The sequence below is a fragment of the Pseudophryne corroboree genome, chromosome 4 (genome assembly GCF_028390025.1).
Source record: "Pseudophryne corroboree isolate aPseCor3 chromosome 4, aPseCor3.hap2, whole genome shotgun sequence".
NCBI lineage: Eukaryota > Metazoa > Chordata > Amphibia > Anura > Myobatrachidae > Pseudophryne > Pseudophryne corroboree.
The window spans coordinates 487,996,842-488,022,631 of record NC_086447.1 but is presented as its reverse complement, the minus strand read 5'-3'; the positions used below and the strand labels follow the sequence as shown (position 1 = coordinate 488,022,631).

The 25,790-nt window shown below is 43.3% G+C and overlaps 1 protein-coding gene across 4 annotated transcripts in view; it reads right to left on the bottom strand.

The window, feature by feature from the left end:
• Positions 1 to 22,340, bottom strand: part of LOC134909816 (uncharacterized) — a 366,238-nt gene extending 343,898 nt beyond the window's left edge. The window contains exons 1-3 of one of the 4 annotated variants that reach the window (XM_063917096.1): positions 22,200 to 22,340; positions 14,446 to 14,518; positions 11,658 to 11,768 (exon numbers count right to left, since the gene is read on the bottom strand). In XM_063917096.1, coding sequence (XP_063773166.1) covers positions 11,658 to 11,768; positions 14,446 to 14,518; positions 22,200 to 22,336 — 321 coding nt within the window. In that variant the 5' untranslated portion in view covers positions 22,337 to 22,340. Of the gene's footprint in view, positions 1 to 11,657; positions 11,769 to 12,794; positions 12,862 to 14,445; positions 14,519 to 22,199 lie in introns of those variants that run through there. The other 3 variants (XM_063917098.1, XM_063917097.1, XM_063917099.1) reach the window with 3 other exon arrangements.
• Positions 22,341 to 25,790: the final 3,450 nt, after the last annotated feature.

The following is a 25,790-nucleotide window of genomic DNA, read 5'->3' as shown; positions in this document are numbered from 1 at the left end:
AGATTACAAGTCAAAGAGGTACTCCGCCGTCTACGTGAGAATCATCTCTATGCCAAGATGTCCAAGTGTACCTTTGAAGTAACATCAATACCGTTCCTCGGTTATATTATCTCGGGGAAGGAGCTTCGCATGGATCCGGAGAAACTCTCTGCCATTCGGGACTGGGCACAGCCACTCTCCTTGAAAGCAATACAAAGGTTCCTGGGTTTTGCGAACTATTATAGAAAGTTCATTAGAGGTTTCTCCACCATTGTTGCACCCATTACCGCCCTAACGAGAAAGGGTTCCAACCCGGGGTTGTGGTCTCCCGAAGCCATAGAGGCCTTTTCCCACTTGAAATCAGCTTTTATGTCCGCTCCAGTACTCCAACAACCAAATTTAGAGGAACTTTTCTTCCTAGAAGTCGACGCATCCTCGGTCGGAGTTGGGGCCGTTCTCTCTCAGTATGCCTCAGATAAGAAATTACATCCGTGCGGCTTTCACTCTCTTAAATTCTCTCCAGCTGAACGGAATTACACTATTGGAGACCAGGAACTCTTGGCGATTAAATCTGCCTTGGAAGAGTGGAGATATCTCTTAGAGGGGGCCAAACATGTGACTACCATTTACACTGATCACAAAAATTTGTTGTATATCAAAACCGCACAGTGTTTGAATCCTCGCCAAGCCAGATGGGCACTCTTCTTCACTAGATTTTCTTTCATTATCAAATACCGAGCCGGGACTTTCAATACCAAAGCAGATGCACTGTCCCGTTCACAAACTCCCACAGATGATGAGGATTCCTTTGAACGGAGTTTAATTCTAAATCCAATTTCTGTCTCTGCTGCCTCGACTACTCCAGGTCCTCTTCCTGGAAGAATGTCCGTACCGGTCAAATTCCGGTCGAGGATACTTCAGTGGGCCCATATCTCCAAATTCTCCGGTCATCCCGGCGCCCAGAAGATGTACAAGTTTCTGCAAAGATCTTACTGGTGGGACTCCATGAGGAAGGATGTACAGGATTACGTTAATTCCTGTCCCCAGTGTACACAGCATAAATCTCCCCGTTTACCTCCTGCTGGGTTGCTTCGTCCTCTGTCCATTCCTATGAAACCCTGGACTCATATTTCCATGGACTTCATCACTGACTTGCCCCATTCCAAGGGTTGCAACACCGTTTGGGTAATCGTCGACCGTTTTTCAAAGATGGCACACTTCGTTCCTTTGACTGGTCTACCAACAGCCCCGAAACTAGCTCTACTGTTCATCCAAGAACATTTTCGGTTGCATGGGTTGCCACAGGAAATAGTCTCTGATCATGGGGTACAGTTCACCGCAAGGTTTTGGAAAGCCCTCTGTTCGACTCTACAGATTAAACTTAAGTTTTCCTCCGCTTATCATCCCCAAACGAATGGACAAACGGAACGAGTCAATCAAGATCTAGAGACTTTCCTCCGTCTTTATCTCTCCCCTTCACAGGACAACTGGGTGGAGTCGTTACCTTGGGCAGAGTTTGCCCATAATCATTCGTTTCATTCTTCCACTGGTGAATCTCCATTTTTCATCAACTATGGGTTCCATCCAAGTGTTCCAGAATTACTAAGCCTTCCGATGGAAGAGGTTCCAGCCGTAACGTCCACTCTACTACACTTCAGACAAATTTGGAGTAAGGTTCATGCTAATCTTAAGAAGGTTTCAGTCCGCTACAAGTTCTTTGCGGATAAGAAACGGCGAGCCGCTCCACAATAAAAGGTTGGCGACAGGGTATGGCTGTCCACACGTAATCTCCGGTTGAAGGTGCCCACCATGAAGTTTGCTCCAAGATTCATTGGTCCTTACCCTGTGCTACAAGTCCTGAATCCTGTGGTCTGCAAGCTGGGTTTACCTTCACACCTACGTATACCGAACGCCTTCCATGTTTCTCTTCTTCGTCCTCTCGTCCTTAATCGTTTCCATTCAAAGACCTCTAGCCCCACCTCAGTGGAGACTGAAACAGGAACAGACTTCGAGATCAAAAATATTCTAGACTCGCGTTACCTTCACAAGAATCTGCAATATCTGGTGGAATGGAAAGGATATGGTCCTGAGGAGAGAAGTTGGATAAAGGCTTCTGAGGTCTCGGCTCCTCGACTAGTCCGAATCTTCCATGCTAGACATCCTACGAAGCCGGGAAAGTGTCCAGGGGCCACTCCTAGAGGAGGGGGTACTGTCACGGCGCCGCGGTCTTCATACTTACCTCTCCGGGCGCGCTGGGTCTCCGTGCGGCCGTCCTCGCTGGCGGGTCCCCGGCGTCCGGCGCACCGTCTAGCAGGCCTCCACGTCCGACGTCCTCGGGAGCTGCGGGTGATGTCATCGGCCCGTCCTCCAATCAGGCCCTGGCGGGAAGTTTAAATTCAGACGCCGGGCAGTGCTCCGGCGCCTAAGTATCATCGTTCAAACTGTACCTGTGATCTCCAGTGCTCCGTGCCTCCAAGCACCTCCGTGCCTCCAGCACCTCCATGCCTCCAAGCACCTCCGTGCCTCCAGCACCTCCGTGCCTCCAGCACCTCCGTGCCTCCAAGCACCTCCGTGCCTCCAGCACCTCCGTGCCTCCAAGCACCTCCGTGCCTCCAAGCACCTCCGTGCCTCCAGCACATCCGTGCCTCCAAGCACCTCCGTGCATCCAAGCACCTCCGTGCCTCCAGCACTTCCGTGCCTCCAAGCACTTCCGTGCCTCCAAGCACCTCCGTGCCTCCAGCACCCCCGTGCCTCCAGCACCCCCGTGCCTCCAAGCACCTCCGTGCCTCCAAGCACCTCCGTGCCTCCAAGCACCTCCGTGCCTCCAGCACCTCCGTGCCTCCAGCACCTTCGTACCTCCGTGCCTCCAAGCACCTCCGTGCCTCCCAGCACCTTCGTAATTTACCAGCACCTGTCAAGTTCTCTCTTTCAGGAGACCTTCAGCGTCCGCACGTGCCTCCTGTCCGCCGATCAGATCCTGCATGAGGAAGACTTACATCCGGCCATCTCTGCTGCGGCCCAGTTGCGGTTCCACTTCCCGGTCATCGGAAGAAACCCCGAGTCCACAACCTCCTCAAACCAGGTCAGTGATAATCTCCTTATAGGATCCCAGGATTAGCCGATCAGTTTGTTAAAGTCAGAGAAAAATCAAAGTTCTAGTAGTTATGGAGTTCAGAGGTAATCAGGAACAATCAGACAATGGCTATTCACACATTGCAGATAAAGAGCTCATTAATATATGTGGAAGAAAGGTTTATGAGTGGCTCTCCCCGAACTCCGAAGGTTTATGTTATTTAGGAAGGACACTACTTATAACCCTTGTTCAATGATTAAACAGACCTAGCATACGTTCCAGAAATGGAAACAATGTTCAGAAAATGATAGGAATATGTAGATCATGAAAATTTTATATGTCACTGTCACGATTTGTTTGTGTCTTCTTCATCTACCCAGCAGAACCTCAATCGAATCCAAACATCAGTGTACAAAGACGTAGGTACATGTATGTGTGAAATGTTCGTCGCATATCAGACATTATAGGCCAAAGCACTGTCCCAGCATACTCTATAGTACAGTGCATATAGAGGATGTCTCATCCTCCTTCCTGTCTTCCCCAAATATAGTCAAGTGTCAGATTTGCGAAATGCATACATACTTGTGTCTAGGTCACCGATTATTGTATGAAATATTTTTTTCTTATGTTAATAATTGATGGCAGTTATTGTTTACTGCCAAAGGGTGGACTGTCGAAGTCAAAAAAATATTACATAAAGAGAATATACAAACTACACACATTTAAGTCGCTATACTTGCAAATACGCGCAGCGAGCACAGCAATATATGGTAACACACGCATTTACACGGACATGCCACAGAGATTGATTCGACATTTATTTCATACAGTACATAATTATAATAATATCAAGTGCCAGACATCATGATGATTTAAAATTACCTAATGAATTAATGTCATGAATGTGTATTATTTGAATGAAACAAGATAGACCTGTCATATTTACTATTAAAACAACTAGCTTAATGTGTAGATTAATTTGATACTTGTTATTAAGTTGTAGTACATTGCAACACGGAATTATGATTAAATGTATAAAAGCTAAAATCACTTTTATTAGAACAATGGATGTTCCGAATAGGACAGTGGACAGGAAGCTCAGGCCAGCCCCTTTGGACGTCCCCAGGGCTGAGCCTCTTCAGCACATACAAAGAAACTAGTGACTCAATCATGAATGAGAGTCCCCTCCCCCAGAAACTAGTTAACACATTTTGCTGATCACACAGGAAGGTAGTTCCTGTTTTGGTCTCAGAGTTGCTGTAAGGTCTGAGACGATGATGGAGTTATTGCCAGCTCAGTTCCTGTTTTGGTCTCAGCGTAAGATGGAGTCCCGGCATGATTTTACAGAAAGAGAGAGACATAAGCATTGAGGGGAATGGTATTGTATCGCTGGCCTGTAACTGCATGTAACTGTATGTAATTGTATGTAACTATGTTTTAACTGCTTACTGTGTGAGTTGTATTCATGTAACTATAGGTATACTGTACTTTGTAATATATATTGAATCCATATCCTTTTAATAGCAAATATATACTTCAATGAGCTTTGGAACTCAGATAATGTGTGGGTGTATTGTTTTCTCTTATGGGATACAGTGTTTTGCGATGTACAGCGCACTTTTATCGTATATGGTAATAAGATGCGCCTGGCGTCTGCAATATATATTAGAGCGGGCATTTTAAATATTTGTGAGAAATCAATTTGGCATTCTTACTGGGGAGGCAGGGGTAACAGGGATTTAGTGAGTGATAGGGAGACAGTGGATGACAGATTGATAGTTGGTGACTGGAGAGGCAGTATATGAAAGCTGTGAGGTGGCTACAGTCACTGACATTCTTAAGTTTATTTACTTCTGGGGCCAGGCCCAGGGCCCACTTCAGGTCAGTGTGGCTTGTCTGGCTCATTAGTGTGTGTGATGGCTCTCTCTCTGCAGGCAGGGGCAGGTCTCTTCCTTCCATTGCCTGGCCACAGTCATCATCCCCGGTGGCACAGCCTCCCCTCTCAGTATACACATACAGTCCCCGGCAGTCAATCAGGAGGCAGAGGGGAGGAGCCAAGGAGTGGAGGGGCCCCTCCTGCCCATCCTCCTAACCTCGGCATACTAATGAGTCTGTTTGACTCATTATAAAGCTGCCGGCTGAGAGCACCTTAATAGCGCTGCACAGTACAGTTCCAGACAAAATTAAAGGATCTTTCACTTCAGGAGCCTTTAGTATTAACACCGTTTTAATTCAGCAGTAAAAACAAATGGTAGGTACCACACATACAAGAAATAAAAACATTACAGCTGATCTGTCCATGGGGGAAGTTCAAGGTACAGTATCAAACCCGTGCGTTATCTGCCATTTGTTTTTTTACTGCTGAATTAAAATTGTGTTAATACTAAATTCTCCTGAAGTGAAAGATTTTTATTTTTTTCTGGAACTATACTGTTCGTAGTTGGTTCACAGTTTTTATTATTCTATTATTCAGTGTTAAAACAGTACACACTATGTTTTTCTTTTGTTTTATTTTATATACTGTGATTCATATGGTGGTCACATGCGCGGGGCCATGCATCGTTCATCGCTGGTGCCTCTATACTGAAAGATATGAATGGTATCTCGTTCATTAATGAACGAGATCGTTCATATCTTTCAGTATTCTCGCCCAGTGTGTAGGGCCCGTTAGATTTGGGTGGGGTGTGTTCAAACTGAAATCTAAGTTGCAGTGTAAAAATAAAGCAGCCAGTATTTACTGTGCACAGAAACAATATAGCCCACCCAAATCTAACTCTCTCTGCACATTTTATATTTGCCCCACCTGCAGCGCACATGGTTTTGCCTATTAGAGAAAGATTTAGCTTTTGCGATCAGGTCTGAATTAGGCCCAAAGTACTGTACCAACCAACCAGCTCCTGACATTTTTCTAACACAGGGGCAGATGTATTAACCTGGAGAAGGCATAAGGAAGTGATAAACCAGTGATATGTGCAAGGTGATAAACATACCAGCCAATCAGCTCCCATATGTAAATTAACAGTTAGGAGCTGATTGGCTGGTACATTATCACCTTACACTTAACACTGCTTTATCACTGGTTTATCACTTCCTTATGCCTTCTACAGGTTAATACATCTACCCCACAGTCTGTGACATGGCAGTTAGGAGCTGATAGGCTGGTACTTTATCTATGTCCACTTTATCTCCATCCATGGCTTAGTATATTTACCCTATTTCCTTAGGTAGTTAATGATGCAGATTCAATAAGCTGTAACAAATATACAAACAATACCCATTGAAGGGGTTTGTCATTTTCTCCACCAAGGAGACTAAGTAAATATGAAAATTGTTCTGCAATCAGGAATTCTTACATGTCTGTGGGGAGGCCCTTACCAAGTGCGCCAACAGCTATAAAGGTGGGATAATGATCTACCTCGATTCAAACATGACAATGCAAAAAGGTAACAAATGGAGTATGCAAAAGAAATTCTACAGAGTTCTCTTAATTTTAAGAAAGTAATGTGTATGAACTGGGGACAAGATTTAGGTTTTTAGATGGAGAACTACTGTAACTGTATGTACTTTAATTCCCTCATCAAGTATATCACTCAATAGATCAATAATCAAGCAATAGAAGAAGTACAGTATAACAGATAATAAAGTTAGCACTGCAGAGTAGAATGGCCATGAATCAATTAGTAGTGCCGGCAAAAGGAGTGTGACCAGTAGTGTGATAAGAATATTGTACTTATACAGACAAAGGAGGTTAAAATATGGAATATTTGTACAAGTACAGAATATGTTGAAGAATTTAGAAACTAATTCTTTAGAAGCATTTGATGGTTAGGTTAGAGGTTTATTCAAGATATTTTGTGTATTTTTGTAATACATGATGCTATTTTTGGTAATCATTGGGAAAATGTATATAATGATTAAGCATATTCCCTCACTATGTGCAGGCATAGGTAAATTTGTGTTTTCCGGTAATCCAGTAAAGGTAACATTTTACAAGAAAACTCAAAATTCTCTATCTTGGAATTAGTATAAAATTGTGGTTATTCAGGAACAAGTTTACAAAAAAAATGTATCATCTTTCGGGGGGTATCCAATTACCCGCGATACGGCACACTCCTCCCCCCAATGCCGGCACTTATCGGGGATTATGATTTGGGTGCCTCAGGCACCCGAAGCATAACGTGCGATAAGTGGACTGCCGGAGCCACGATAACACATGGCATCGAGGACAAATCCCAGATCCCATGAGTTTTCACGTGATCGCGGGTCCAATTTTCGGACGATCAAAACGGCCTCTAATTGGATACCACGATAATGATCATCAGTCATTAATCGTGATATCCTGTTATTTTGATCTGCCAAAACAGCAATGGGGCTAACTGGATACCCCGCTTAATGTTTAAAGCAGATCACAATTTATCCCTTCCCTTTGCTGTTTGCTTTTCCTTAGATATTTTTTGATTGACAGGTGTTGATACGTAGATATTGTTAACTAAATCAACAGCGAGAAGATGATGATGAGAAAATTATGTTCATATTTTCATTTTGAAGTTTTAATATTGGATATAAAAATGTGGAAATTGGATATATTTTTTAAAATGGCATCTATTTTGTCCCTATATGGGATAAAAGGACTTTATTAGGGATTCCAATTGTAAAGTGCAACGGAATTTGCTGTGCTGTATAAGAAACTGTTAATAAATAAATACATTTTATTGTTCTTCAATACATGAACATCTGTAAGTATTTATGGTCATGAAACTGTTATGATTTCAAGAGTCTCAGGAAATCTAGGATGACAGATGAATAGGGATACTTTAGTGTAAGAATAGTGTGAGAAGGGGTTTTTATTTATTATTCCAGTGAAAATTCTACATTGTATTGTCTATGGTGTGACTGGTTAAATCTTGCCTGCAATATCTTGGGTATAAATATTGATAATGCCATTTTATATGCAGGAATGAAAAGCTATACCTTTATACACACTTCAAATACACTTTACCATGAAGCCGCTGCGGCCGCTAAACTTAATACACACCCTACGTACAGAGGAGGTCATTCCGAGTTGTTCGCTCGCAAGCGGATTTTAGCAGATTTGCTCATGCTAAGCCGCCGCCTACTGGGAGTGAATCTTAGCATCTTAAAATTGCGAACGATGTATTCGCAATATTGCGATTACACACCTCGTAGCAGTTTCTGAGTAGCTCCAGACTTACTCGGCATCTGCGATCAGTTCAGTGCTTGTCGTTCCTGGTTTGACGTCACAAACACACCCAGCGTTCGCCCAGACACTCCTCCGTTTCTCCGGCCACTCCTGCGTTTTTTCCGGAAACGGTAGCGTTTTTTCCCACACGCCCATAAAACGGCCTGTTTCCGCCCAGTAACACCCATTTCCTGTCAATCACATTACGATCGCCAGAACGATGAAAAAGCCGTGAGTAAAATTACTAAGTGCATAGCAAATTTACTTGGCGCAGTCGCAGTGCGAACATTGCGCATGCGCATTAGGCAGAAAATCGCTGCGATGCGAAGATTTTTACCGAGCGAACAACTCGGAATGAGGGCCATTGTACACTGTTTGCGTACAGAGTCCCGTACAGTGTACGGACTTTGTGTACACACGCCGCGTTGACGGTACAAAGTACACGCAGCGCGTACACACCCAGAGATACATTTTAAACCTTTTACAGCAATGCAATGCGATAGCAATACACTTTAAACCTTAGCAGGGAAAGGAAGACACGACACCAGTTTGTAGTTAAACCACTGGGTTCCGACACCACAGCGTATTATTGCTGAAAGGGGGTTACAATATAAACAATACAATACAACAGAATAATGGCTACAATCAATGGTACATACGTGAGTGGATTCGCCGCGCTACCCAGTCTGGTCCTCCGTCATCTGTTAGATAACGTTGTGAGTCTTGTGTCTGACCAGGCCTGCTGCAGGCTCTCTTTATACAATTCATCCAAAACATAACACAATGGATACTGTAATCTTTGTCCATTGGACACAGGGATGGTCATTTACAGTACAGGAGAGGTCATAGGTCGGTTTGAATAGGTAGGCAATGTCTTTTCCAACTGCTCTTGTGGGTGGTCTCCTCTGGATTCCCGCTGCATACATAATGTACAGTAAATACAGTTTATATCTATTTTCTGCTCCTGCACATAACTATCCGCAGGAACATGCAATCTTTCTCAAACCAACACCGGAATGTTACCCTTAAAATACCCTTCAGCTGGATACCAAACACCACCTTATAACCTTGTTCTGTCCCCTCCTATCCTGTAAAGGTGAATCCCTTTGTTCTGTTACCATTTAAACTGCTGTTACTTTCTGATGTGGTGCAGGGAGACTATGTGTACATTGTGCACTATTTGGATTAAATATGTAATGTGTTTTGATAGCCTTCCATGCGTTCACAAACTCTACCATAAATACTCATACCACACGCTAATACGCAGGACCGCGGGAGCGACCATACGCAAATTGCGAATATGCGCACGCACAGCAGAGCAAGTACGCGCACGGAGGCCATCTGTGCGTAGTTTGTACGTGATGTGTGTACTGCAATATTTTTCGACTTTGACAGTATGTAATCCAGAATGATTTTTTTAGTATTAACTAACCAGAAGATCTTGTATGCGACACACTGGAGAGCGCAGTCCCGCGTACACACTGGGCGGGATGTACTAATGTACATCGCCACCCATCGCCGCCCTGCGCCACGATGCTGATCGCATATGTACTAACATATGCGATCAGCATTGCAGAGGACAGCCCCAGGAGTCAGTCTGCGCATGCGCGGGATGACGGGGGCGGCCGCAGGGCATGCTGGGAGGGATCTGATCGGATCCCTCACACAGCGCCGCGTAGAGAAGCCCATAGGCTTCTATGGACTATCGCCAGCTAAAGCTGGCGAACCCCGCCGCGGCGCTGACCTGCCGGACGTGGGTTAGTACATCAGGAAAATGCGGTAAACAGGGGGTTTACCGCATTTTCCGCTTAGTACATCCGGCTCACTGAATGATCTTCATGATTTGTCATTCCGGTATGACAAATTGTGAAAATATCGTTCTAGTGCCTTGCTGTTTTTAACTGATTTTTCCTATAACATATGGGAACCATATTGGATCAATGATACTTAGAAATAAACTTTAAAAAAAAAACAATTGCTGCAATCAATCTAGCATTAATAACACTTTTTGAATGTATTGTAGCAATGCATTTTAAGTTATCAGAGCTCAAGAATGAATTTGATATGGAGGTTAATAGAGCATTATCTGTGTGTAAAATATGTCAAATGTAAAATAAATGATCTTAAGGAACATTATTCTAGGGTATATTTATCAAAAGGAGGAGATCCATAAATCAGATGACCACATCCATTTATGTATTCTCCCTATTACCATTCCAGTAGGTAGGATGTAATGGCCACTATGGGATGTATTACAAAAGGTACATGAAAGATCCAATTTAATAAGGAAGGTGTTTCAACTGAGATAAGTATACTAAATGAGACTTGGCAAAGGAAAGGACATGCAGGATTATATAATGGAGTGTTAGTGACAGAAGTGCAACTCAGGTTAATGGGTGAAGACATAAAGTGTAACCACACTGTTACTAACATAATGGAAGCAATGTCTCAAGCGCCAACTAACACTAAACTTTGCAAAAGCCAGGCTTATAAACAAACACCAGCATAGAGAGGTAAGAGTACTAATTGCCAGGGCTTGTTAGAGGGGTCCAGCCCATGTCTTCTGCTAAGGTGGACATGGTCCTCCTAAGCGGCTGCCTGTGCCCCCGGCACAGCTGTGAGGAGGAGGGGACATTAGGGTGGGGGAAGTGTGCACTCAAGAGTAAGTCTCTCCCCATAGGTGCTAGCTACTCATGTTTACATTCACCCTCCACATTCACTTCCACCACCCTAGCAGCACCCAGACATAGAGAGGGAGGACCACGGTACAGGCCCACTGGGATCCCTGCTTATTCCTGCTCTGGAGCGCATAAAGCAGATCATGGAGCAATGGAGGAGGTCAGTGTGCACCCTGTAGGGCTGCTTTCCACTGACGCCTGTATTTATGCCCCTGGGTTGGTATTAAAGCCATGTAGTGATGTTGGAGATTTTGAGAGAGAGCGAGAGAAAGAAAGAAAGAAAGAAAGAAAGAAAGAAAGAAAGAAAGAAAGAAAGAAAGAAAGAAAGAAAGAAAGAAAGAAAGAAAGAAAGAAAGACCTAGAAAAGCAAACAGTTAAACTCCCCTATAGTAACAGCTCCCACAGTTGGCAACATTGTACAATAATTTCCAGACACATTCCACTACTAAGTGGGAACATTTACACATGACAAGAGTTCTACCAGCTAGTTTATGGGTCCAGTTTAAATACTTCTCTTACATAAACATGAATTTAACATTCCTGGGACATAAAAATAGTTTGAAGATGTAAGGGAAGCAAGAGGAATTGTGTTATATACATGGTCAGTGTGTAGAAACAGACATTTTCTGAACACTGGAAATTGGATATAACAAGTTGGATACAACGAGTTTGAGAGTCATGAATGCAGTATAATATTTTATCCAATGTGATATTTGGAAACATTCACCTGATGCAGAAGGAGAGGCAGATTGTCCTCAGTGTACTCTCTTCTCAGACAGCTTTCCAGCTCTCTCTGCATGACATCAGCCTGAATAACAATTGGTTTTCCTGCTGCCACCTTCAACCAAAACAAGATCATTTAGAATTTAAAAAAAACAACAACACACTATGCATTTCAGCATTATTGAACACAAAAGAAAAAAGACAATTGTACTAATGGAAATGAACGCATTACTGTATGCCCACACACTCTTCTCTTTATTGTCCAATGTGGAATTTCTTTGAGCGACAGGTATAACTTATCTATCATAACAAAAAGTAGCTAAAGCAAAAACTTGTATGCAAATAATATGATGCTAAAGAGGAATAAATTATTATGTATTGTAACAGGGTCTGGGGAACAGGGACCATCTCCAGGGGTAGATTGCAGGATGCAGCAGCTGAGAGACCACACAAGTCCATTGGTTTGGTGCAACTGGCCTCAATCAGTTTTGATGTGCAGAAAAATAGACATAAACATCAAAATAAGGCCCTCATTCCGAGTTATTCGCTCGCTAGCTGCTTTAAGCAGCCGTGCAAACGCTAAGCCTCCGCCCTCTGGGAGTGTATCTTATCTTAGCAGAAGAGCGACCGAAAGGATCGCAGCGCGGCTACAAAAAAAAGATTGTGCAGTTTCTGAGCAGCTCCAGACCTACTCCTACCTAGCAATCACTTCAGACTATTTAGTTCCTGTTTTGATGTCACGAACACGCCCTGCGTTCGGCCAGCCACGCCTGCGTTTCCCCCGGCACGCCTGCGTTTGTATCTGACACGCCTGCGTTTTTCCACACACTCCCTGAAAACGGTCAGTTACCTCCCAGAAATGCCCACTTCATGTCAATCACTCTGCGGTGAGCAGTGCGACTGAAAAGCGTCACTAGACCTTGTGTGAAACTACTTCGGCTGCTGTGAAAGTACGTCGCGCGTGCGCATTGCGCCGCTTACACATGCGCAGAACTGCCACTTTTTTGACTAAACGCTGCACTGCGATCGAAAACAGCTAGCGAACAACTCGGAATGACCACCTAAATACCTTGCCCTCCGGCGCTAACTATACACAGGATAATCCTAACTCACTAAAAAGAACAATACAAGTAGTTTTTACCATACACAGATGTCTGGATTTCAAGAGCAGGTTTCTCTCACAGAGACTCCATAGGCTCTCCTTTTCCCCAAGTAGTGTGAGAGAAAAATGATCAGGCTAACAGCCTTTTTAACACACCCATACAGCTGAAAGGCCTAATTAGCTATCTGTGAGGCTAAAAGCCCAAAGACCCGAACTGGATCTAAATGGATGTAGGAACCCGCCCGCTCTTCTCATATCCAGCCACAGGACCCTAATCCGGTTCTTACCAAAAGCTCTCAGCAGAATCAACACAATATTCCTGGGGTTTTGAAACCCATAGGTAAGAAACCTGGGGCAAATATACCTACCCTCCACCACTATTCCAGTTATCTTGTCACAGTATATATACACACAAGTATATTATTATTATTATTATTATCCTTTATTTATATGGCACCACAAGGGTTCCGCAGCGCCCAATTACAGAGTACATAAACAAATAATCAAATCAGGAAAACAGCAACTTACAGTTGAAGGTAATATAGGACAAGTACAGGGTAAATAAACATAGCTACAGCAGCAGGCGACACTGACATGCTGTAAGTATCAGGTGGCAGAAAACCGCTGGATTTGGTGCAGTTGAAGATTATTAAAGTAAGAAAAAAGATAAGCACATGAGGGAAGAGGGCCCTACTCGTGAGAGCTTATAGGTACATACATACGTATGAAGACACAAGGAACATAGCATTTTATATGGTTCTCAGAAAACTAATATATTAATAGGACCATAACTTTTTTATGTACCGTTATTTATAGTTTCTATTCATTGACGTTTGATGCAACTTTCATTCCCTACAGTGCTTGTCACCTCTATGTGAACTCAGCTACCAACACCTAGTGGTCTTTTTACCAGTCATCAACTCTTTACAGTTTTAACAAAAAAATGAATATGGAAGATTATGTTAACATTACATTACATAGTTTTTGTGACTTTCTTAAGTGAGGTATTTATATTGGTCCTGTTCCCATCTCTATTGTTTAGAAGTTCCATTGCAGTAGCGTATTTATAATAGGTACAGTTTACACACATGCCCCCGGTGTTCAGAGGGGTACACACCGCACACCCTGCACCCATTTTTTTCAATACTTACCCCTTAGAGTACTGCGTCGGCAGCAGCAGCGCTGCAGGGATCACCAGGTAAATGACACGGTGGCCATTTAACTGGTGTTTCACACATGCACAGTAAGAAAATCTTTTCTAAAATGGCCACCGCTTTATTTTCCCGAAGACCTGCTCATGTGCACTAGACTCTGGGACAGCGCTATGGTCCCCTAGTTACCCTAGTGCCCAGAGTCTACAACGCTGCCGGCAAGAGAGGAGGGGGCCAAGACAAAGTCTGCACATGGGCCTCCTCCACTCTTGATACGCCCTTGTGCCATCGTCATAATGTTGATTTATATATTGACAGCAAATATTGTGCTACATAAATAAACACACTCTGTGGAACTGTGAATATGAAGATGTCCTGTTCAGGTGAAAAATACTCTAGGTTATTTCATTAAATATATCCACAATTTATTACAAAAAATAAAAAAATCTAATTCAAAAGATAACTGTACACTTCTAAATTCTCCATCAATTCTCCCATCATTATGCTTATAGCAGCACTTTTTTTTTATGAGATTTTACCTGTAGTCCTCTTTTCAGAATCAACTCTCTCTCATTTCTGAAGAACATGATGTCCTTTGGTATAGGGACAGAGCTAGAAATAAAAAGTACGTTTTTAGCATCTGGTAAAGACTCAAAACATTAAGTGACACTGACATGTACAGACGTGGACAAATTTGTTGGTACCCTTCCATGAAAAAAGACGAACCCATGTTTTCCACTGAAATAACTTGAAAGTGACAAAGGATTTGGAATCCAGAATTGTTGATGCCATAGGTAATAGAAATCAGACTTTGCATTACATTTTGATTTAACAGAACATTTAAAAAAAATGAAACAAATTAAAATGTCAGGGACAAAAATGATGGGACCGTTAATCTAATAGTATGTTGCACAATCTTAAGAGGAAATCACTGCAATTGTGCAACTTCTGTAGCTGTCAATTAATTTCCTGTCAACAAGTAGTTTGCCCCACTCTTCCTTAGGAAACTGCTCCAGCAGTCTCAGGTTAGATGGGTGTCTTCTCTATACTGCATTTTTTAGCTGTTTTCATAGATTTTTAATAGAATTCAGATCAGGGCTCATAGAAGGCCACCTCAGAACAGTCCATTGGATGCTGTTAGCTGTTTGTTTTGGATCATTATCCTGTTGGAGGACCCATGACCTGTGACAGAGCTTTCTGACACTGGGCAGTATGTTTTATTCCAAAATGCCTTGATAGCCTTGAAATTTCATTGTACCCTGCACAGTACAAGGTACCCCATGCCAGATGAGGCAAAGTAGCCCCAAAACATAACCAAGCCTCCTCCATGCTTCACAAAAGGTATGAGGTCCTATTGTTTTGCAGATATTTTTTCATCTGTGAACATATGGGGTCATTCCGAGTTCATCACTCGCTAGCTACTTTTTGCAGCCGTGCGAACGCATAGTCACCACCCACTGGGGAGTGTATATTTGCCTTGCAAGGGTGCGATCGCATGTGCAGCCGAGCAGTACAAAAATAGTTTGTGCAGTTTCTGAGTAGCTCAGAACTTACTCAGCCCTTGCAATCATTTCAGACTGTCCGGTCCCGGAACTGACGTCAGACACTCACCCTGCAAATGCTTGGACATGCCTGCATTTTTCCAAACACTCCCAGAAAACAGTCAGTTGACACCCATAAACGCCTTCTTCCTGTTAATCTCCTTGCGATCGGCTGTTCAAATGGATTCTTTGTTAAATCCATCACACAGCAACAATCCGCTTTGTACCCGTACGACGCACCTGCGCATTGCGCAGTAGTGACCTGATCGCTGAGAAAAACGGCAGCGTGCGATCAGGTCGGAATTACCCCCAAAGACCTGATGTGATGTGCCAAAAAATACCAGGGTCATGTCAAAACTGTCAATATGCATTTTAGAAAATTCAAGTTTGGACTGTCTATGGGTTGTTTTTTTATCATATATATACTGTGTATATATATATATATATATATATATATACATACATATACACTATATGGACAAAGTGTTCGGACACCTGACCATTACACCAACAGGGACTGTAATGACATTGTATTCAAATACATATACATATACTTTAATATGGAGTTGGCCCCCTTTTTGCAGCTATAAGAGCTTCCACTCTTCTTGGAAGGCTTTTTGGAGTATTTCTGTGGGAATTTGTGCCCATTCATTCTGTAAAGCATTTATAAGGTCACCGATATTGGATGAGTAGGCCTGGCTCGCTATCTCCGTTCCAGTTCATCCCAAAGGCAGTGCCGGATTAATGGGGGGGCCCTGGAGATAAGTACCCCTGGGCCTCACACTGTGACAGGGCCCCCCGTCACCCGCCGCAGATCGGATCGCTATTACTGATCCGATCTGCAATGCTGCGCTACCTGCTTATCCCACTGACAGCCGTCAACCAGCCGCCAGAGCTGCAGACTTTTACTGGGCAACCGAGCCGAATGACGGCTCTGCTGTCCAATGAGGCTCCGTGACTGGTTGGAGCGCAGGCTGCAGGGGAAGGAGGCGGGATCCCGGGCATGCACAGCCTTGGCGTGGGTGGAAGTTGTTGAACCCGGCGGAGGAGAGAGAGGAACGTTCTCTCCTCCTGTTCTGTGTGTGTATGTCTCCCATCAGCACAGCAATGCAAAAGTAAGACAGGCTACATTAACTTTTTTTTATGTTATTAAAATTTTAAGTTAATGTTCTGGTATATATATATGTATACACACACACATAAATATACATTTTTATATAAATATAAATATATATATATATATATGTGTTTATGTGTTAATATATGTATATATGTATGGGGAAAAAGGTATAATACTGCGCCACATGTGAAACCGACACCAGTCTCAGAGGATTTTAACAATGTGGAAGTTATCAAATGAATGTATATCGACACTCCCGAGAGTATAGAGCGTCTGCTGGTCCCCAAGGATACAAGGATTGTAAATCCCTGAAACAAATGGGTCTACCGAAAAAAGGATGGGGGTACAAGCGACCATTGGTGTCTCTAATAAAGTGATATACCCAGTGTAAAAATATTACAAGCAATTTATTAACAATATTCTAAAATATCACATTGATATACAGTTCTCACAGACTTCATCAAGGGGTAAATGCAGAATGGGACTGGACATCTATTTATACTAGTACTGATCAAGACTTAATTATGACATCATATCCTGCTTAGAGATTGAGCTAATTGTTACTGGAGCTAGTATTACGATTATAATAACCAATATCTATAACAGACATTAATGCTAATGTCTGGATTAATGTTCTAAATACTGACAAAATACAAGAAATCATCTTAATATGAACAGGAGCGGTATTTCCGCCACACTTCCGGTGTACACTGGCCTTCCTCAGGACAGGGCCACCATCACAGTATTGGACAGACAACCCCCACCAAATGCCCTGCTTCTACCTAAATACCAGTCCTAGATCAGATGACCGCAGACCATGTGACCGGAAGTGATGTCATCGCCCACTTCCTGTTTACAAAAACTACCTCATGTGACTAGTAATTCATTAGGACACAATAATAGTTCAAAACTCCAATATAACAGAAACCCATTACCGCACCAATGCTGGGGACATGTTAAATCACTTAAATCAGTTAAAAAAACTGCCCTTCCAGTCCGTGGCAACTGGAACCAGAAGTGGTCTCCATTTTGGCAATTGGAGCATATTTGTTGACATTGGCAACGAAACAATATATACAAATAACACAAAAATAATTGTATCCACTAGTAGAGTGGTTACACGTTGCACTACCTCTAGGGAGAGCATGTTTAGATATATAGGGCAGGATGTAATGAAGTCCGAGTTGCGGGTTTCCGGCCAAACTCCAATGTTTTTTCAAAGCAGCAATCATTTACAAGCCATGGTTTTGCCTTGTACATGATTGCCGCTTTAGAAAAACGTCCGAGTTCGGCCGGGAACCTGAACCTCCAGCCAACTCGGACTTCATAACATCTGGCCCATAGACTGATTCCAAAAACGGCACTATATGCCCACGGCAACCAGGTCTGGAAGTGGCCGCCATTTTGGCTTTCAGGCCATGTTTGTTGCCTTGGCAACAAAATACCATACATCTATATAGCAGAAAAATTATCACACAATGAGGCCCTCATTCCTGGCTCATAATAGAGCTTGGTAACAACTGAGGACCCACTGTGCCTAATTATGTACACACTGCCTAAGGTGCATAAGACCATATCAGTATAGAAGAATTTGACCAGATGAATATAGTTACACATACTGTTATATTATTATGTGCAAATAAGTGACTTAAAGAGAAAGTTAGTTGTAGAGAGATTTCTATATAAGCAAGTTGAGGAAAAGTTGCACAGTGAGACGTCTTCTTTTAAAAAATATCCTTTAAACAGGAGGAATAAAAGAGGAAGCTGGAAATGAAGGTTATTAGACAGAATTAATTTTAATTGGCAGTTATGTCTGAACACCTTGAGAAGGCTGATGCATTAACATACATTACAAAGCATGAAAATTCTGGGCTACTTGCAAAGAAAAATATAAGAGCAAGGCATAGTTGAATTGCGCCAGAGGTGTTTGGAACTTCACCAGGAAGTGGAAGAGTCATAAGAATGTGCATGTGAGTGATAGAGAGTGCACACAAGTAAAAATGGCAGATTTAGCTCTGGTGTTAAAAAGAGTGAGAATTAGAGATAGAGGCCCAGATTTATCGAACCTTGGAAAGTGATAAATTGCATGGGGATAAAGGGGTCTATTTACTAAGCCTTGGATCTAGATAAAGTAGACGGATATAAAGTATCAGCCAACAGGCTCCTAAAGGCCAGTACTCACTGGCCGATGTGGGAGAGATGTGTGCTGAGCGAACCGCTCAGCACACATCTCTCCCACCGCTCAGCACAGCGCGATGTGTGCTGAGCATGCGGGGGGAGACGGGGGGGGGGGGGGCGCTCATTTCACCCAGCGGGTGAAGTGAGCGACCCGCTAGATTGGCCTGCATGCAGGCCAATCTAGCAGCAGCGATAGCGATGCGCGGGGGTGCGCATCGCTATCGCTGTAGGGGGTACACACGGAGAGATCACTGCCTAAAATCTAAGCAATTTAGTCAGATTGCTTAGATTTTAAGCAGCGATCGCTCCGTGAGTACCCCCCTTAACTGTCATTTTTCAAACCCAGTCTGTGACATGGCAAGTTGGAGCTCATTGGCTGGTACTTTATCTCCATTCACTTTATCTCCATCCAGGGCTTAGTAAATAGACCCCAACGTATCAACCAATCAGCTTCTGTCAGTTTCTAAACACAGCCTGTAACATGGCAGCTAGGAGCTGATTGGTTGGTACTTTATCACCGTGCAATTTATCATTCTCCAAGGCTTGATAAATCTGGGCCAGATTCTCTGGGGTTCTTAAAACCTTTGACGATATTAAGAATTTGGGGTCCCAAATGTATCTACCGCTTCGTCAGCCCTTTTCCACCCCGTGTTCTTCTCATCCTCCACTGATTACTCTTGAGCTTATTAAAATTCTTTTGCAAGCATCTGACAGAAAGTGACAGACTATTAGGATTTACTCCTATTTCCTTACTGAAAGCTCAGATCCTGCACGAGTGTCAGTTAGATTTAAACGAGGAGAGAACCTAGCCACAGTGGAAGATGAGGAGTGGTCCTTCATGTTGGGCAGCTCTTTGTCTGCCACCTCTGCTGTACAATTTCAACAGATGAAGTTTTATATGCTACATAGGGCTTATCTTACCCCCTTGATTCTGCATAGATTTGGGTCTGGAGCTTCTGTAGGTGCTAGTTTTGCCAACGCCTAATGAATGCTCTGCTGTCCAAACATTTTTGGCCCAAGTCACCAACTGCATTACCAGAATGAGGATGTAAAAATCCACTTTTATCTCCTAAAATGTGTATATTTGCTCTGAGTCTCTGCGACAGGGTCCAATATATCACTCACTGATCAATATATAATTAATGCATTGACTCTGGCTAAAGTTTGAATTGCCCGCACTTGGATGGCCTCAAGGGAGTGGTGAATCATAGAGCGACAGGCAATAGCTCAACAGTCAATAGGTCGAGACCATATGATCAACGCCTACAAAGGGTCGACGTGTAATAGGTAGACAGTACAAAAGGTCAACAGGTTCAAAAGGTCAACACACATTTGTTTGGTTGTTGTTTTTTGGGGGGGGTTAATATTTTTACAACTTTTGCTGAATTTATCGATCTATCTATCCATGTCTCAAACTATTACCTTTAGTAACCTTGTGGCAAGCGAAGTGGAGCAAGCCACCCATCTTCCTCAAAGCGTGGCGAGCGAAGCGAACCACTAGGGGACGCGTTTCTACTAATCTGGGTCACAAATAGTTAAACATACAAAAAAAAACAACATAAAAATTACAAAACTTGAGTCGACCTTTATTCTGTTGACTATTTTCATGTCGACCTTTTGACCCTATCGACCTTTTGTACCTGTCAACCATATGGTGTTGCCCTTTTGACTGTCAATCTGTTAATCCACACCCACCTCAAGAGGCCCTACATTTGCTGAGTGGTGTTCACATATGAATGAAGTGGTGTGAAACAAACAATTTTTATATACTAAGTGCATTTGTGTACTTTAATATGATTGTATATGGGGTTCTTGGACTGCTTCTAGTGTGTTACTGGTGTGGGCAAGGTGTTGATGGGTTGGCTCCTAGTGGGACGGCATTACAATGATATGATGTTCTGTGCTGATCCTCTCATGTAATTGGTGAGCATTGTGTTGTAATATTCTATTTATTTTTTACTCTATGGGTTTGGTGGGTGGCGGGAGGGTTTTTTTTTTCTTATTTTATGTTTGTTGTATTTTCTTCTGTCAAAACTTATAAAAAATAAACTCAATAAGAAAAAGATGTGCCCTACTGACCTCTGTCTCATCACATTTTCTCTCTGAGTTAGGTAATCTTGTTTCTGCAAGGCTTCTCAAAATGTGCTTAGGATATCCTCTCCTTTCCCAGTGTCAAGTTTTGATCTTCCACAAATCCTATAATCTTGTACTGCAAACCTATGTGCATTGGTGGAAATTTGGCTACGCTTGTACAAATCAAGGCCTACACTGTGATGAGACCTGTGTTTGCTCTGCAGACTGGATGTGTTGCTCTTTGCCTCTTGTGTGTTCTGGTAAATGGGCCAGAATGCAAAGGCCTGTATATGGGGAACACACAGGAGGGCTGGAATGTGAAAACTAATCTCTCAAAATACACCACTGAAATAAATGCAGCTGACAATCCTAAATAGGGATGAGGAGCGTGGCTGTGGCTTGCTGGGCATGTGACCACATCATAATGTTGGGTGTTTTTACCAGAAAAATTTTTTTTTTTCTTATGGTGCACACAGTGGAGGCACCAGTGGGAGAGGAACCCCTCTCAATACTATGTAAATTGGGATGAACGTCCCAAGCACTGAATGGTGGATCTGTTTTGCTAAAATCGGGATGGCTGGGAAGTACGGAAATAGTCACCAGACGTAATGCACAATATATGACGCAACTAGATTTGCCAATTAAGCAATTTCAAAAGAAATGCAGATAAAGTAGATGACAATTACATCTAATATGCCATGTATCTGGTATAAAACAGCTGATCTGGCACACCTATCCATAACATCTGTCAAATACCCCTTTTCCACTGCCTTCAAACACCTGGGTTTTTGCACATGAACGCGCATTACCCAAATTTTTGCTCAGTGGAAAAGGGCGAAATAAAGCAAAAAAAAAAAAAAAACAGGGGCCAGTGACATGGGAATCCTACACACAAAGCTTGCCGGTTGGACCCGGGTTAAGGGGCAGTGTAAACGGGTAACCCAGGTCATCCGACCAGGGACCTGTTTACAGCATGGTGATTTGTCAAACGTGGTAGATAACAGGAAAGATCCGGACGGTGTCTGTGGGCAGCTGTAATCTCTCCCTGTCCATCTCCCGGTGACAGCTTGTGACTGCAGACATCCTCCCGGAAGAACACCTTCTTCATCCACCTCCCCACGCTGCAAGTTGCCAGGCTACTCTGGGCCGATGTTCAGGGGTAATCTGGAGTTTCTGACGATTGGGGATGACATCATCTCCAAGCTCCAGCACTGCACCCGTGTGCAGTGGGAACGACGCCAACCTGGGAATATCTGCGCTGCAGTGGAAATGGGGTAAGCCCCATGTCAGACCCGGGACTTTGGTGGAAAAGTGGTATCATTTAACCATAGTGTTGTACTGAAGCCTACAAAGAGTTAATTCATACAGTACATTTACCTACCTGTAGGCTCGGCTAGGGGTGCCACGCAGTACCCCATTCTCTTCTATCTCAGTCTTCAGTTCTGATAATTGGGAAGCTAATTTCTTCTCCAGAAACTGGATCTTATCACTGGCAGAAATTCTGTACACCTCACTCATTTTCTAAGCTTTGACAAAGAGGAAAGATTGACAACAATGTTACACTTAGAAAAACTAATAAACAAACAACTATAGGGCCCTACACACTGGCCGATACAGCTGGCGGGTGACCCGGCCGCGAGGGGGAGGTGACGGGGGGAGTGAAGAGTCTTCACTTCCCCCGTCACCCGGCCCCATAGCCCTGCATGCTAATATGGACGAGATTGTCCATATTGGCTGTCATGCATAAACGATCCAGCACCAATGATGAACGAGCTTGGGGTCACGCATCGTTCATCGTTGGTGCATACACACTGAAAGATATGAACGATATCTCGTTCATTAATGAACCAGATCGTTCATATCTTTCAGTGTAATCGGCCAGTGTGTAGGGCCTATAAAACAGATAAAGAAAAGTTTATATTTAAAGAATAGTTAGGCCCAGCCTTATCAAGCCTTGGAGAGTGATAAATTGCATGGTGATAAAGTACCAGCCAATCAGCTCCTAACTGCCATGTTACAGGGGTATGCGGTTTACATACCGCCGCATGGGATCCTGGCCATCACAATGCCAACGATGGGATCCCGCACAGTGGTACAATGCCGGCACCACAGGCTTCTCTCCCTCTATGGGATGTCATCGTGCCCGCAACGTGGTGAGCGCAGCGAGTCCACAAGGGGCTTACTTGTGCTCGCCACTCTGCCGGCATCGGTATAATGATAGTCGGCATCCCGGCCATCGGTTACTCATACTGATCCGGATACAGGCTGTTTGAAAAATGACAGTTAGGAGCTGGTTGGTTGGTACTTTATCACTGTGAAATTTATCACTCCCCAGGGCTTGATAAATCTGGGCTTAAGTACGGTTCAGAGGTTAAACTATAATTTTACTTACCTGCAAGCTGCCAGCACCATTATTCCAGGGATTTATTTTAAAATATGTCTCTGCTGCCATATATCTGAAGAAATTACAGAAAATGTGGCATCATTTTCAAAAATAGTGCCTGAAAGATGCCACGTGTACAATATTCCGGCAGTGCCAGTGTGTAATTTAATGCAAATGTGCCAACACTATTTTTTCAGGTAGCAGTAGCACAATAGGAATCATTTGTAAGGGCTGCATGGTCATTGCTCACAGTGCTGACCATAACTGCAGCCTGCTAAATCTAGGGTCTGCCCAAATATTGCAGTCATTATTGTTAGTGCTATTCAACCAGTACTCTAATGCTGGCCATACACTAGGTCGATATCATGTACGAATATACGATATCGACCTATCATTCGACCCATTGCATGCACATCGTAGGGTTAGGGTGCGGGGATGGGAAGGGGGATGGTTAGGTACCGGGGAGGGGGGGTTAGGCACCAAGTGGGGAGGGTTAGGTTTAGGCACCGGGGAAGGGAGGGTTAAGCTACATTGGGGAGGGTTAGGGTTAAGCACCGCCCAGGAGGGTTTGGCACCCTCAAGGGAGTGTTAGGGTTAGGTTAGGGGGCAGGGGAAGGTTAGGGTACTTTCTGGGAGGCTGTCGGGATGCCGTTGATGGTATTATGACCGTCGGCATCCCGTCCATCGGTATATCATACCGGATCCCACACAAAGCATGGAAGAGCAGACATCTCTTTATCCAGCGTATTTACCCTAACAGTACTGCCCTAAGCAGCATCTGCCTTTTTCAGCTATTAAGAACTCCATTTATTTCACCTGGCTATAAATGGACACTTTAGATTTTTTTTTATTTTTTTTTTTAACAATAAGATCATAACGATTACAAGCAGAAATCAGCAGACGTCCTGATACATATACAATAAAGTAACACAACAAACAATATTATATAGGGCACTGTAGATATCATTCCTGGGTGAATTCTATTTCAAATTTATGAGTCATACAGCCTAGGAACACCAACTACACTACCAACATTTCATAATGGTATTAATCTATGCCACGGGTTCTAAAACTCTGTCCTTAGGACCTCAAACAGCTCATGTTTTCCAGGTTTCCTCACAAAATCCCAAGTGAAATAATTAGTTCCACATGTGGATCTTAATGTGTCAGTGAGTACTTAATACCAGTGGCGAATATCCCATTAGGCACGTGCCTAGGGGCAGCACTTGTTTGAGAGCAGCACTTGGATGCTTGTGTTGGTATTGTAAACCCAAAAAGTACCAGTAACTACAAAATATTTCCACTGTACCATATGCCATCTTGAATGAAGTGTAAACGGCTAAGACATGCACATACTGTCCCTGTAAGTTGTCCTACTTAGTAAATATGTTATATATTATTAAAAAAAAAAAATTTCTCACAATTAGTGGATTTTTTTTATTATTCTATTTGGATATCATCAAATGAGGGCTTATAACCAATCAATAAAATAATAAAATTAGGCAGGTGAGGGGCGGCCTCACTACTAAATGACTGTTGTGCCTACGTGCGCCCTCACTACTAAATCCGCCCCTGCCTACTACACCTGTGTACCTGCTAGGTGACCTGGAAGACGTGAACTGTTTGGGATCCTGAGTTTGAGAACCACTGATCCATACTTGCCTACTCTCCCGGAATGGCCGGGAAGTACCTAAAAACCGGGTGGCGACCCCGGCCTCCTGGAAGGATGGGCAAGTCTCACGGCTGGACACCCCCACCTGACTCCCCAGAAGTCCCGTGCAGTCCTCCACAGTTGACACTGTCCAGTGGAGGTCTGTAACGCAATTCATGCTGAATTGCGTCATCATGGCCCTCCCCCTCACTCACAATGTCGGTAATCTCGGCACTGTGTAGCAGGGGCAGGGCCGCAATGACGTGATTCCACTGCCGTGCCCTAGGCCCACCCCCCATTCATGGTCACTGCTCCATGACATGACCCTTCATGCCGCGGCCGCACCCCCCACGTTGCCGTCAGAATGTTGGCATGTATGAACTGATCTATGGTATATTACACATTTATTTCTGTAGGACTGTATTTGAGAATCACTGCCTCAGAGCAAATTCTTATAGTTAGTAGCTCAGTGATTTTAACCTACATTAGATGTGCGTTTCAGAACTCAAAAATTTTCTTACTAGGAAACGGTGGCATTCAATAGCAAGGCTACCCTTCCTCAGCATGGCATGAAAGAGAATGGGGGTAAAGGGTTCATTGCATGGGGCAGAGTTTTAATTTTTACTGCAGTATCTTAGATTTGCTGTTGTATTGTTTAGGGATAAACATATTGAAACTATGCAGCTAGCATACTACTAGCTCAGTTATATAAAGTGTATTCATATACAGTACTTTATGCTGCCTTATGATTAGTTACACCTACTGCACTGTACTAACGAACATGGGTGTAAAATCCCTCCGTGTAGGTTATACTATATATGGAAAAGATAGGGTACAGCGCCACTTGTGAGATATAACTCTAGCAATTCTTAAAATATTCCATATGACTATATGATCATAGAACACACAATCCTAATATCCCGGCGTCATCCAACCCC